This window comes from Furipterus horrens, unplaced genomic scaffold, assembly GCF_987537825.1.
Source record: "Furipterus horrens unplaced genomic scaffold, mFurHor1.1.pri manual_scaffold_5, whole genome shotgun sequence".
NCBI classification, from domain to species: Eukaryota; Metazoa; Chordata; class Mammalia; order Chiroptera; family Furipteridae; genus Furipterus; species Furipterus horrens.
In genome coordinates this window covers 62,630,194-62,645,941 of record NW_028327175.1, presented here as the reverse complement: position 1 = coordinate 62,645,941, position 15,748 = coordinate 62,630,194, and the positions used below count along the sequence as shown (strand labels likewise).

Genomic DNA, 15,748 nt, shown 5'->3' with positions numbered 1-15,748 from the left:
ATGATAACTTTATTTTCCTATTTTCAATTTTTATACATTATTTTTTTCTGTATCTTATACTGGCTATAACCTCCAGAAAGCTTTGACTAGAAATGGTAATAGTAAAGTGATAACAATGTGCATTCTTTTCTGGTACCTGATTTTAAAGAGAATGTTTTAAATATATTACCAAGAAGAGTAATTTTACTGGAATTTTTGTTGTTGTTTGTTTTGAATTCCTGTGTCGTGTTAAGGATTTTCCTTTTTATTGCTAGTTTGCTATGACTTCCAAAAATGCGTACCAGATTTTATCAAATACTTTTTATGCAGATATTGAAGCTATTATGATTTTCTTCCTTTAGGTTAATTTAACTAATTTGTAGATATTCTAATATTTTAATAATGTACTTTCTGGGTTCAGTTTATTCTCAACAGGTGGGTCTCTCAGGGGACTTTACTGTAATGTTGGAAGTGAAGTCTAGTTGTAAAATTCTTGACTCTAGTAATGAGAGCTATTTAGCATAGTGCATTTAAGCATAGAGCTAATAACATAAAAGGTTTAATGTTTTATAAGGTGTTCTTGTGCTGACTTCAGTGCCACAGAGTTAATTTCCTGTAATTAATAGTTTGGCTAAGTGATGGTTGTCTTCTTGGGGGAAAATATTTTGTAGGAGCCAGGCGGGTTCAAACCTCTTTGTTTTTGAAATAAGAGAATTTTGCTACTTCAAATTCTTTGTTAATCTAGGCAAGGTATGAATTGTGTGTATTGTTTTCTGAATAAAGTAAATAACCACTGTAACTAATATGGTAGCTTAAACAGGTTACTTGAAGTTTCAAATTCCTAATTCTCTTTTAAATATCAGATATTTGTACTATCACAGCAATAAAGTGCCTCTTCAAATCTTTCTGAGTTCATCTCCTGTTAGTCCCAGGATGTGGGTATTGTTAAAATATGGTACAAACATGAAATTCTAGAAAGCACTATCTCTTCATAAATAACTGGGAAATTCTAGACCAAAAAGAAATTCATTCTGAAGCCACTTAAATAACATTCTTGGTTGTTGACATATTTAGGTCAAGTCAGGCTTCACAGAGATTTTCTCCTTAAAAAACAATAAGCAGTGCATCAGATAAGAGTGGAACTTAAGTGTCTTATTTGTAGTATAATTGTGGTCTCCACGAAGCCTAACTTTGTCATTAAACTTTATTGCTGGTGTTACTAGTGCAGTTTACTGGGCTTAAGAGTAAATTGCTTGATTATATGCTCAAGGTTTTCTTCATTTTTTTTTTTTCTATAATAAATGGTACATTTCTCACTTTGAAGTAAGTTAGTACAATATGTGGGATCATTTGAGATAATACAATAATAATAATAAAGCAGTTATTACGAATTTCAACCCTTATTAGAAATTGGGTAAAAGTGAGGATGCTATTAGGTGGAATGTGGCCAAGGAATTAACTAATCATGACCAAAATGAATCAGTGCTCCGGACCAGATTTTCACTGGAAGATGTGTGCAAGGGAGAATGACAGGCCACAGAGGCAAGTTACCACTGACAAAGAACCCCCAATTCAAAGAAGTTGAACAAGTCAGAAGTGAGTTCTTTGATTTACAAAGTTTTATATATGATGTTCACCATGTACACCTAGGAAATAATGTGTTTTCCCCCGTTGTCTAGATAGAACAGGCCTAGATGGTTGCCAGTCTGGCTCTGATGAGAAGAATGGTAGGGGCATTTGAAGAAAAGTTCTTTGAGTCTGCCTGAAGTCCCCTTATCACACCTATTTCAAGGAAGGAGAAAAGTGCGTGAGATGGTCAGTTCTTTTCCTTTTCAAGACTGGACCTTGACTTAATTTAGCAAATAGCTATAGAGGAGAAGAGGTGGGGGGAGAGAGCCATTTAATACACAGAGGGACACTACAGTGCAAACTTACCTTTTTAGAACTACTGGAATCATCACTTCAATGAAACCATGCACCCATTAGCAGTCACTCCTCATTTTCTGCCCATCAACTTCCAAAAACATTAACCTACTTTCTCTTTCTGTGAGTTGCCTATTCTGGACATTTCATATAAATAGAATCATTCAATATGTGATCTTTTGTAATTGGCTTCTTTCACTTAGCGTAATGTTTTCAAGGTCATTCGTGTTGTAGCATGTATCAATACTTCATTACTTTTTTATTAATGAATAATAGTCTGTTTATGGCTATACTATATTTTTTCTTGTCATCACTTGATAAAATTAAGCTCTTTCTACTTTCTGGTGATAATGAATATATGTGTATAAGTTTTGGTTTGGGCCTATTTTTTCATTTCTCTGGTGTATATACCTAGAGTGGAACTGCTGGGTCATATGGTAAGTCTATGTTTAATATTTTGAGGAGATGTGAAACTGTTTTCTAAACTGGCTGCACCAGTTTACGTTCCTACTAACAATATATGAGGATTCCATTCTCATGAACACTTGTTATTGTCTTGTTTATAGCCATGCTATGGGTTATGAAATGGTTGGTATCGCATTGTCTTTGATTTGCATTTTCCTAGTGACTAATGATATTGAACTTGTCTCTTTGCACATTTGTATATCTTCTTTGGAGGAAGGTGTATCCTTTGTCCATTTTTAAGATTAGGTTATTTGTCTTTTTATTGTTGAGTTGTCAGAGTTCTTTACATATTTTGTATACATCTTATCTCTTAAAATTAGAAGGTTTTTTTAACTTTCAGAAAAAAACAATTTAGAAAAGTACATTGCCACAGCTTAGCTATTTCAGAAGCAGTTGCTGAGACAAAATTTGGAGTGGATGATGTTTACTAGGGATTGACACTTGTAAAAAGGAGGTTACAATAGGTCAGAGATAGAAGTTGAACTTACTGCAGACCTGATAAAGCCTCAGCCATCCTGGCAGCGAGTTCTGGAGCAAATATTGCCTGTCAGAGTCGTCCTGCATCAGGCTGAAATGGCTGGGCCCTCATATTCCCACTTGGCTCAGTCAGTAAGTGAGAGTCACCTGGAAAGGGTGTAACTTTGAGTGAGGCAACTGTGCATCTGAGGTGACTGATGTGGTGAACAACTGGAGGCTGTTTGCTGACTGTACTCCCTGCAGCTGAGCAGAAAGTCCCCCTCAAAGGGGCATCTGGAGAGTTCACCTTAGTGTCTAAGTTAGACCTTGAGTCCACAAAGCTTGGAAGAGTTGCTAGTAAGCATATTTATGGAACGAGAAAATTGGATGCAGCCTTTGTTAATATGTTATTACTGTTATTTTTAAAATTATATTTTACTGATTATGCTATTACAGTTGCCCCAATGTTTTTCCCACTGTCCCCTTCCTTCCAGCAGTACTCCCTTTATTTCATGTCCATGGGTCTTGAGTACAAATTCTTTGGCTTCTCTATTTCCTATACTATTCTTGACATACCCCTCTCTATTTTGTACTTTCCAATTATGCTTCTTAATCCCTGCAGCTTTTTCCTCATTCTCTCCCTTCCCCCTTCTAGCTGATAACCCTCCAGTTGATCTCCATATTTATGATTCTATTCCTGTTGCTTGCTTAGTTTGTTTTTTAGATTTAGTTGTTGATAGTTATGAATTTGTTGCCCTTTTAATGTTCATAGTTTTGATCTTCAATAAGTTCCTTTAACATTTCATATGAGAATGGCTTGGTGATAAAGAACTTTTTTAGCTTTACCTTGTTTGGGAAGCACTTTACCTGCCCTTCCATTCTAAATGATAGCTTCTTGGGATAGGGTAATCTTGGTTGTAGGTTCTTGCTTTTCATCTCTGAATACTTTCTTGCCAGCCCCTTGTTACCTGCAAAGTTTCTTTAGAGAAAACAGCTTACAGTCTTATGGGAACTCCTTTGTAGGTAACTGTCTGCTTTTCTCTTGCTGCTTTTAAGATTCTTTCTTTATCTTTAGCCTTTGGCATTTTAATTATGATATATCTGAGTGTGTTCCTCTTTGGGTCCAACTTGTTTGGGACTCTCTGTGCTTCTTGAACTTGTATGTCCATTTCCTTCACCGAATTAGGGAAGTTTTCTTTCATTATTTTTTCAAATTAGTTTTCTATTTCTTGTTCTTCTTCTTCTTGCACCCTATGATTTGGATGTTTGTACATTTAAACTTGTCCCAGAGATTCCTGAGCTTTTCCTCATTTTTTTAAAATTCTTTTTTCTTTCCGTTGTTCTGACTGAATGCTTCTTCCTTCCTTGTGTTCCAAATTGTTTATTTGATTCTCTGCTCATCCTCTTCATTGTTGGTTCCCCGTAGACTTTTCTCTATTTCACTTAGTGTCACCTTCATTTCTTCCCTTATGGTTTGGCATACTCAGTGAATTCTTTGAGCATCCTGGTCACCAGTGTTTTGAACACTGCATCTGAAAGGTTGATTACCTCCATTTCATTTAGTTCTTTTTTGGGGTTTTGTTCTGTTCTTTCATTTGGGCCATATTTCTTTGTCTCCTCAATTCAGCAGGCTCCCTTTGATTGTGTCTGTGTTTTAGATAGAGCTGCTTTGACTCCCTTTCTTAGAAAAGGCACCTGTATATTATATGGGGTGGAGCCTAATGTGATTGCTATGTCAGGGCAACTAGCTTCACCACTTTATGGCTCTGTGTCAGGAGAAGGCTTGGAGAGGGGATGATGCCGCTCCTGGCTTCTGGAGATTTGCCCAGCACTTGCCCTATTTTTAGTCACTTCACCCCCTTCCTGTATGTGACTGGCACCATCCCAGCTGTTGCCCTGGTGGTGAAACCCAGAGTGGGTAGGTTTGTATACATTCTAAGCTTATGCGGGCCCTTGAAACAGACTTTTCCTGAAAATCCAGCAGTTTCTTCTGCACCCCAACCCCTACGGTTTTTACAGCCAGAAGTTATAGGAATTTATCTTCCTGGCACTGGAAACCTGTGCTGTGTGGTCTGGCCTTGGACTGGGATCTCTCATTCCCAAAGTATCCCTCATGATTTTTATCCACACACGTGAGTGTGGGACTGCCCTTTCTGCTGCCACCATCACCCTCTGAGCCACACTGTGTCTCTCTCCATGACTCCACCCCTCCTACCGGTCTGGTTGAATGTGGCTTCTTTAAATCCTTGGATGTTGGATATCAATTCTTCTTGATTTTCTGACAGTTGATTGTTATTTGTTTTGAGATATAGTTGTAATTCTCTCTGTGGTTGCGCAAGGAAGCGTAGAATGTCTACCTGAGCTTCCATCTTGACTCAAAGTCAAGAAATACTGTTTTACATCTGGAGGCTAGAGGTGTGAGATCAAGGTATCAGCAAGGCTGGTTTCTTCCAATCGCCTCTTTCCTTGGCTTGGAGATGCCCTGTATCTTTTTCCAGTGTCTTCACATGGTCTTCCCTCTGTGTATGTCTGTTTTTATTGTATTTGATACTTTGAAATCTGAGAAGGTAGTTTCTACTTTTTCAATTTGGCCTGAAGTTATGTACATTTATAATACTGTGTTTTATTGTTTATGTTTACTATACAATTAGAGTATCTTAAGCAGCTTATATGAAAATTATATTTGACCTATAAAATAGAGGCAACTAAAGTTTGACATATTCTTTTTTTCTAAAATTTTGAACATATCTTCTTTTGGAGAATTATTTTGTCTTTGGCCTCATCTGTGCTATTTCTGCCTCATATTATGAAAGCTTCATAAAAAACTACTTAAATTATTTTTTCTTGGTGGGGGTTTAAAACTGAGAATTGTCTTTAGAATTATCTTAGTTCTTGTTTAATTTCTTAGCTTCACTTTTAGCATTGTCTTGCAGATATTCTGAAATCTTTGTATTTGATATTCCTTAACTTTTGAGTCACTTTTAGATGCTTCATTTACCAAAGTATTGTGAGAAGTGGTGGATAGTAATTTTTATCAACCTGAATTCTGAATAGCAAATCAAATATGCTAAGACAATTTTAAATTTACATATATGTATATATGTAAAATCAACTACCTCGAATGTGCTCAAACTCCAAATTGTAATACTCTCTGATGATATAATTTAGTACACAGGAGTGAAACCTTCTGTACACCAAAGAAATTGGAATTGATGAGAGTTCCAGCATGGTAGAGTGGTAGGAGCACAGAACAAGGTGTCAGAAGACCAGAGTTAGAATCTCAACCACCCCTGATCACCTGGGTTGCCTTAACCAGGTTACTTAACTTCTCAGGCCCTGTATGCCACATCTCAAAAATGCAGATATGTCAATTATGCCTACCCCTCCCAGTTGTGGTGATGACCAAATAAGATAATAGGTATGAAAGGACTTGGTGACTTTGTGGCCAACATGTACATTTGGGAGATAGTAAGGACTGTGTTCTTCTTTGGATACAACTTTAATATAAATGAAGGTGGAACTCACATACTTGAACCTTTTCCAGACACATTTTAATTAAAGTGGAAAAGAATATAAACACATTATATCAAAAATTAATTTAAATTCCATGATTATCTTAAATATAGTCTGGAAACCTCTCAACTCAACAGGTATTTATTGTGGGACTTTATTATTTGTTCATATAAATTTCATTCTAATGACACACATCAAGAGTTTCTCATTTCTGTAAATTGGACTGATTTGGATATCCTTAGAGTTTGAGCACAAATTAACTGGAAATCAATTAGTTTTGACTTATGTGTATTACGAATATTTATACAGGAACTTATGGTTTGCAAATGTTTTTATGTACATTCTTTCATATAATCTTTATAATCGCCATATAGAAAGGAAGGGTTTTTTGTTGTTATTCCCATTACACAGGTTAGAGAAGATGACTTTCTTAAAGTCACTCACGGACTAGGTGGTAGAATTGAGATTTTGAAAAAAACCCTGGTTTTCTCATTTCATACCTGCTGTGTCATTGCTTGGGAAACTAAGGAATTTTAGATAGGCTTGGAATGGAACCAGGTATTCCTAGTCTGAGCCAAGTCTTGATCCAAACATAGATTATGTTCTCTGTAGAAGCCACCATTTTCTATGTACTGAAAGCCCATTTTACCCTGGGCTTTATCTTCTGGGCCTGTTCCAGCCTGATGCCCTCGTTCTCCATTCTCTTCCCCAGTGCCCGTATGTCTGTGTATACACACATGCACTCCAAATCATATAGTTTTTACACTGTAGTCTCATAACTATAAACTGTAATAATGTGTAAGCAATATAAACAATACTCATGGGATTATTCTGAACCAACGTTTGCCAATGAGCAACTTCTGAAAATCGTGGATATTTTCACTTATTTGGGTGGGTCATTTGGTCCCTCACAAATCTCTGGTACTGATTCACATACTGTACTTTCAATTGCAAGTAGGCTGTTGTGAACTGGATTTCTAGAGCCTTAGGGAGCATAGATTCTTTGGGACCAAACCAGCTTCAGAAGTTCCAGAAATTAACCCAGTTTTACTTGTCTTGTGATATATCGCGTACACTCATTATAGCATTTAGAATGTGAGGTGGAAAGGCATTGTCACAAAAAATTATCTATATTTAGTTCCCATTTATACTTGCCTAAAAACTAACAGACCTAAAACAAAGGCTTCTGTGTATCTTTCTGTATATTTTATAAGTGCTCAGGCCATATTTTGAGCAAACAGGGCAATAAGAAATATTCTAGTGTTTCATGTTTTGAAATGCTGACTAGATAAAGATTACACATGACAAGTTATTTACAGCTTTATTTATACATGCTGGATTCTCTGTTGGAATCATAGAAGAGAAGAAGATATGATAATTGCTTTGTGTAGCTCACAGAATGAAATTGCAAACTGAGATGTTTGGAATCTAGTTTATTTTGTAACCATTTCTAGGAAACCATATTTAAACAGCAGTGGTTATCATGAAGTATACAACATGTCAACTGTGTCCCAGTTCATATCAGTAAAAGCCTTCCACCACTTTATTCCCTATAACCTAACCTTCATCAGATAATACTAAATAAACTATGTTGAGTGCACATATTAATATATATCAAAGGTATCAAACGGCTTGCTGGCTGCATTTTCAGTAGTGTTTATCTGTGGTCATGCAGGTTATAACTCTGAATTTTTATTAGGAAAACAAAATTGAGAATTCATAATGTTCCTGATCTACTTACACCAGCTGTGCCCCAGCCGTGGAAAATAACTGGAGAGGGTAAAAAGCTAACCGAATAAGAGAGTAACAAACAAATGACTTTTGTTCCATACTTACCTGCTTTGTATCTGCTGCTATAAGGTTCAGAGTTTCAGATAGTAATTAGTAGTCTCTTAACTTATATATCATCACTACAGTGAATTGTAACATGTATTTTTAGGTTTCTCCTATAAAATAAGGATGATTGTTAATTGATATTTAATCTTGAGAATCTTGAAAATGATTATTTAAAATTGAGTATTTTTTTCTCCTCTATCTTTTATTCATTTATTTGTAAACTTGACAAATATCTGTTGAGCTCCACATGTGCCAGACATTGTTCTAGCGACAGACATGACACCTGTCCTTATGGAGATCAAAGTCTGCAGGGGAAATGTGTTATTAAACATTGTAGGGTATATAGATCTTTTTAAAAGCCTTATTGAGAAATAATTGATATATAGCATTATGTAAGTTTAAGGTATACAATGTGCGGATTTGATATACAATATATTGCAAAATGATTACCACAGTAAGGTTAGTTAACACATGCCTCACGTTACATAGTTACCTTTTTGTGTGTGTGTGATGATAACTTCTAAGATTTACTCTTTTAGAAACTTCCAAGTATAAAATACAGCATTATTAACTATAGTCACCATGCTGTACATTATGTCCTTAGCACTTTAAAATGTTAATCTTGGAAATGACTCTAGCACCAAGAATATTTTATAATTTCATTTTCATTTAAACAGACACAATGAAATAATAGTATAAATTGTTTTGTTTAGAAATCAGACATGTTGAGGCTAATGAAAAATAGCAGAACAGTTTATATTTAGAAGAAAATACTTAGTTGGGAAAGACGTAGAGTTAAAATGCAAGAAGTCCCTTGCAAATAGTTAATTTAGTTATGCAATTGCTAGCAAAGAGCACTGTGTGGAGTCTCTCATTATGAACATTTCTCTTTATTTTGATAATAAGGAGTTGCTGGTAAAACGTGAGCAAACTTATGAAACTTTTAACTGATAAGACTAATTTGGGGATGTATTGTAAGTAGATAGCCCTTACAAATATCGCTTGTTTATAATAATGTTGTAGCTATCAGGCCAAGCCTTATACATTTTATTCGTGGTTATTTGGCAGTGTGACTTGGCAGCTAGAGAGTAAGCCCTTATTCGGGCCGTGGCCATGTCTGACTCACCATTTCACCCTTATGTCTTGCACATTGCCCTCTCTGTAGACTAGGATATGTTTTACATTTTATTCATGTTGAATTCACAGAGTTTTAAGTTAACTAATCACAGAAGAAAAATATGTCCATATTAAGTAAAAATACTTCCCCAATCAAAATTAGTCTGATATTCTAGTTATTGCTATTTAGGAAACCTCACACCATTGACAAGCAATAATACTGCTAGTAATAGCAATCATCAGCTATAGACACCTTCTATAATATTAATTCTTAATCATTATTATATGAGCAACATTTTATGAACAAGTAAACTTAAGATTTGTGATATTAAGTTACTTTGTTCCTGACCCAGAGCTATTATTAAGCGGTGAAGCTGGGGTACATTTACAACAATTAAAAAATATAAGCCAACAGATATTGCAATCATAATTATGCATTAGGCACTGTACTACATGTTTTACATTTTAACCTCAGTGACAGACACTGTGAGGGCTGCATGGTTATCAGTTCCATTTGATAAATGTGGAAAATGAGGCACAGAGAAGTGAAGTAATTTGTCAAGGGCACATGGCTAGTTAGTGGTAGAGCCTGAGTGCTCTTCCTCCTACACCACTCCGCCTACATTTAACATTGAGATAAGGGCAGCATTGATTTATGACTGTTTGGAACTTTCATAGTTTAAAAATGTCATTTCAGTATTAATTTTTTAAAGTACAATATTTTCTGCTACACTCTGCTGATTATGAAAATGCCTCAGTTTTTAAAGATAATTATAAAATGTACCTCTGAATGGAAACAGAGTTTTGCTTAGTGGGTAGCAAATCAACCGGGTTCCTCCATCGGGAATATTCGATTGTATTATTGTCATGAATGTAGTTTTTATATAATTTTATTAAGTTATCTATTGATCAAATTAGTTTAAATTTTTCATTGTATGTGTTGCATTTTTTAAAAAAATTTTTGTTATTTTTTTTTTACTGTTTATGGGAACCCTGAGAAAGTCATTTATTTATAGTTTAAGTGCAGAATTAGACTTTGATAAATCAAAATTTTATATTATTATTGATTACTGGACTACCATTTATATAGCATAGTTTCCAGACATTGAATGTAACATAGTTTCATTTTTAATTACAGTTATTGGGGTGACATTGGTTCATAAGATTATGTAGATTTCAAGTGTACATTTCTGTGATACATGATCTGTATATTACATTGTGTGCCCACTACGCAAAGTCAAATCATCTCCCATCACCATATATTTGTCTCCCTTTACCCTTTACTACCCTCTCCACCCCGTTTGCCTCTGGCAACTGCCATACTGTTGTCTGTGTCTATGAGTTTCAGTTTTATATCCCACATAGGAGTGAAATCATATGGTCCTCCGCTTTTTCTGTTTTTTACTTTTTCTTTCTTTATTTTAGAGAGAGGAGATGGGAGGGAGGAAGTGAGGGAGAGACACATCGATGTGCAAGATAAACATCAATCAGTTGCCTCTCACATGCCCCCAACCAGGGCAACTCAGGCATGTGCCCTGACTGGGAATCGAACCAGTGACCTTTTGGTTTGTGGATGACCCTCAACTCAGTGAGCCACACCAGTCAGGGTCTTAGTATTTTCTGACTGACTTATTTCACTTAGCATAATATTTTCAAGGTCTTTTCATGTTGTTGCAAATAGCAGTATTTCATCTTCTCTTATGGCTGAGTAGTCGTCGTCGTCGGCAGCCGTCCGTCTCGAGAGACGATGGTGTAGCTTCTTAAGAGTCTATCTGCACCGCCGAGAATGGCTGTGCAGTCTGACTCGGGAGTGACATGGTAGTATCTGTCTCCTCCCGTGTTGAATCGACATCTTGCGATGACGCTGAAGCTACAGAGCCTGAGCAGGGTAATATGGAGGGTCTGCTGTTGCCCATGCAGCAGACCCCCCCTCTCTTCGCAGCTGAAGGATCCAAGGGAAAGACGGAGTCAATACAGCTTGGGTTCAGGTGCGCCGCAGGAGTTGCCGGTGTTGACTACAATGTCAAACCGCCTTAGGGACTCCGGCTCCGGATTTTCTGTCGGGGTTTACTCCCTTAGCCTTTCCCCTGAAGAGGTATGCCGCAAGGCAGCGGAGGTTTTTTGGAGTCAGAGTTTTCCTTCTCTGATGGCTGAGTAGTATTCCATTGTATATATAGTATGTACCACATCTTCTTTATTCAATCATCTATCAAAGGACACTGTAGTTGTTTCCATAGTTTCATTTTTTAGAGGGCTAATTTTTTTTTCTTTAAAGTTGTGTTTTGAATTAGATTAGAAGTAATTTATAGCTACTTTTTTAGATTTATGTATTTTTCTTCTTCTGACTGTATGTTCCAGAAGACAATCCAACCTTGTAAATGGCATATGCTTACAATTTATTTTAAAAGAAATTTAAAGTTTTTGAAACTACTTGGAAATATATTTTTTTAATTAGATGATAAAGAACTAACCCTAAGTAGTAAGTTTGGCTGCATATACTTCAGCAACATTAGGTGACTGTATGTACTATAAGGTATTGTGTTTGGTGACATGAAAGATATAAAGATGAAAAACTTGATACCTTTGTACTGGGGATTGCCATCTGTTAGATGACCTGGACAAATACATACATAACTACAGTGCAGGGCAGGCTTTGATAAGTATAGTAGTATAGACGTCAACAAAGTGCAATGGAAAATCAGGGTAGAGAGATTAATCCCAAGTGGGAGGATCAAGAAAGTACTCATGGAGTAAGTAGGATTGAGCAGAGCTTAATTTATTGCTTTCATTCATTCTAGACTGTCTTCTGAAGATTGATGTCTATTTCCTTGAGCTTTTTAATTTTGAGCCCAATTTGGATAAGCATGGCAGAAATCCAGCAGGGAGGTCCAGATGAAAAAGAAAAGACCACAGCACTGAAAGGTACATACTTAATTTGTTCTTTTTTAGGATATTTTCATCACACCTGATGAAGTTATAGGAATATTTAGGTGACCTGCCTTTTTTCAATTTTACAATAAGAATAGTACTTAATCGATTTGTAATTATTTGTATCCCTCACAGCAACTATCTCAGTGTCTGAAAGATAGTCTGTACCCAGTAAATATATCATATAATCGTGTAATTTTACACCCATGAGAATTCTTAATGCTTTTTTAAATTCAAGCCATATAAATATATGGTAAAACACTGTCGATAGTGTCCTTATCATATTTTTTGTTGATTGCAATGTCAGAATAATTTAGGATAGTGATCTACCTAATCCTGCATTTTATCTTTGTGACATTGGCACTAGAGATATTTTATGAGAGGCCCTTCATGTTGACTAACATCTCAGAAGGAATCTGCCTTAGACATTCTTTGGAAATTTTGAGTTCTAGGCATTAAAGAACCTGCTATCTAAAGAATTTTACTCATAAAAGAAGTATTCCTTATAGACCTGTACAGTTCCTTTATTTATCATATATTTGAGTCTAACTGTCTAGGAACTTGCCTAAGATCAGATTATCTAAGTAACTTGTGCAGGATCTCACAGTTACTTTCTTTGGTGGTAGAAAAAATATCTTTCGATTTTTCTAAATGTCAAAATGCCAACTATGCCAGATGATAAAAGTCTAATCTTTTACTTGATTCATCATAGAGTCTACCTGGTCTTCAACATGCTTGGTAGGAGATGCCCCTGCTGAATATGTACCCGACTCTCCTAGCTATGGCCACTTCTCTGAATCCCTAGCTGCTGTCCTACCCTGCTGTGCCAGGCTGGCTGATAAAGATATCTCAAGAATCTCTCTTACTACCTTCTTTTATCTTTTTTTCATGATAGCCTAAAGCATATATGAATAAAGCAACCAGTTTCTTAGCTCAGTTTGCCTCACCATGTCCCTGATTTTAGAGCGAATGATGCAAATGATTTATCAAAGGAAGGATGATAAACAATGGACAGATTAAGGTTGTTTTAAAGGAAGAGATGACATGATTTGTTGTTGGATTAAAAAAAAATTTTATTGTATTTTTTTTCATTACCATTTATCCCCCTTATTACCCTCTTTCACCTCCACTCACCCCCGCAATCACCACACTGTTGTCCATGTCCGTGAGACCTCTTTTTATTTTGCTCGATCTCTCCACCCCCTAACCACCTACCCCCCGCCCCCACCACAGCTGTCAGCTGGCTCTCTATCCATGAGAATGTCTCTTTTATTTGTTAGTTCAGTTTGTTCATTAGATCGTACATATGAGTGAAATCATATTATTTGTCTTCTTATTACTGGCTCCTTCCTTCCTTCCTGATTTTATTTATTTATTTTTAGAGATAGGGGAAGGGAGGGAGAAAGAGAGGGAGAGAAACATCAATGTGCAAGAGAAACGTCGACCAGCTCCCTCTCTCATGCCCCCCAACTGGGAACCTGGCCTGCAACCCAGGCATGTGCCAGCTGAGAATTGAACCAGTGCCCTGATTGGGAATCAAACCAGTGATTCTTTAGTTCTCAGGCCGGTGCTCTGTCCACTGAGCCACACCTACCAGGGCTAACTGACTTATTCACTTAGCATAATGTTCTCCAGGTCTATTCATGCTATCTGCAAAGGGTAAAATTTTCTTCTTTTTTACAACCAAATAGTATTCCATTATGTAAATGTACCATAGTTATTTAATCTATTCATCAACTGATGGACACGTGGGCTGCTTCCAAATCTTGGCGACTGTAAATAACATTGCAATGAACATAGGGGTGCTTATGTTCTTTTGCATTAGTGTTTAGGGCCTCTTTGGATAAATTCCTAGAAGTGGAATCACTGGGTCATAAAGCCATTACATTTTTAATTTTTTGATTTATCTCCATACTGCTTTCCACAGTGGCTGCACCAATCTGCATGTCCACCAACAATGCAGATGTTTAAAAAAAAAAAAAAAAACAACTAAGACAACTTGGAAGGTTATTGGCCTAAATAGCTCTAAGATAGGTGCTATTAATTACATTAAGAAAACTGGGAAAAGCAGGTTGCAGTGATGCTTGTAGTGGAAAACAAGAGTTGGCATTTAGATGTACTAAATATTAAACTGAGATGCCCCTTAAGCATAAAGGTGGAGAAGTTGAGTGTGGAGTTTGGGAGAGCTTTGGGGTTAGAAATAATCATTTTGGGAATCATTAGCATAGAAATGATATTTAAAGTGATGGTCATAATTGAGATCACCAGGGATGTCAATGTAGCCAGAAAAGAGAAGACATCTGGAGATTCAGCCCTTGGGCATCTCAACCTTAGGTTCAGGAAGATAAGAGGGTACCAGCTACAGAGGCTGAAAATGAATTTCTAGTAAGATAGGCTGAAAACCAGAAGCATGAAAGATCCTGAACGTCAAATGAAGAAAATGGGAATAATTAATTTAATCATGATGATGAGTCAGGTTAGATGAGGACTGAGAATTGACTTTTGGATTTGATGGTATGGAGGTTATTGGTGATCTTCACTAAAAGCTATTTCAGTGAATTGTTGAAAATGAAAGCATATTGGAGAACTTGAGTAGAGACTAGGAAGAGAGAAATTGGAGACAGCTGTAGACAACCCTGTGGAAGGTTTTACTGCACTCTTGTATGCTGCTGCGAATGATGAGTACACTCAGAAAAGTGGTTAATTTATGAGAAGAGGACAAGGAATGTCTGTTATTTTCTGTCTGAATAGACTTACTGGGTTTACACCTAGATAGATTTTGAGCATCTTCAACCTTATTTGATAATGTGAAAATTTGGTCTCTCAAGTTGTTTCAATTTATACTTTCACAAGCACTATTAAGAGTTCAGATTGATTTTTGGATTTTGGAGGTAGTATGGTGACATTAAAAGACTATGTATAGGATTCCAAAGATGGATTATCTGGATTTCAACTCAGGTTTTTCTGCAAGTTGGTTAACTGAAACTTTTTCTTCTTCACTGCAATATGAATAAGAAGGCTTATTACACATGAATGAGTTTGTAATGATTAATGAAGAAGTCAAATTAGAAAGAGTAAAAAATAAAATGACAAATGTATAGGATAGTATATTTTAGAACTAATTGGCAAACTAAATAAAACTTTATATCTAAAACAGTCCTATTTACCAGTTTGTTTGTTTTCTTTCTTTCTTTCTTTTATGGTTATGCTGTAGGTGTCCTGTATAAGAACTCTTGACCTGAGACTTAGGTCAACATTTATTTATTATTGATTTTATTTTATTTTATTTTTGCCTATTGATATCCAGTTGTGCCGGAATCATTTGTAAAAAAGACTGTTTTTCCATCATTAAATTATTTCCAGACCTTTTTCAAAAAATGAATTGGGTATATTCAGATGGGCTTGTTTTGTGGCTCTCTTTTTTGTTCAATGGATCTTTTTCTGTCTCTTTTCCAATACCACACTCTCTTGACTACTATACTATATAGTAAGTTTTAAAATTGGGTAGAGTGATTCTTTCCACTTTATTCTT

At 36.0% G+C, this 15,748-nt stretch overlaps 1 protein-coding gene across 8 annotated transcripts in view; it reads left to right on the top strand.

The window, feature by feature from the left end:
- Positions 1 to 15,748, top strand: part of ARB2A (ARB2 cotranscriptional regulator A) — a 460,460-nt gene that overhangs the window by 18,602 nt on the left and 426,110 nt on the right. For 7 of the 8 annotated variants that reach the window (XM_090276487.1, XM_090276486.1, XM_090276488.1 and 4 more), the window contains one exon: positions 12,087 to 12,210. The exons of the other annotated variant lie outside the window; for it this stretch is intronic. In XM_090276487.1, coding sequence (XP_090132613.1) covers positions 12,105 to 12,210 — 106 coding nt within the window. In that variant the 5' untranslated portion in view covers positions 12,087 to 12,104. The remainder of the gene's footprint in view (positions 1 to 12,086; positions 12,211 to 15,748) is intronic. 8 annotated transcript variants of the gene reach the window in all.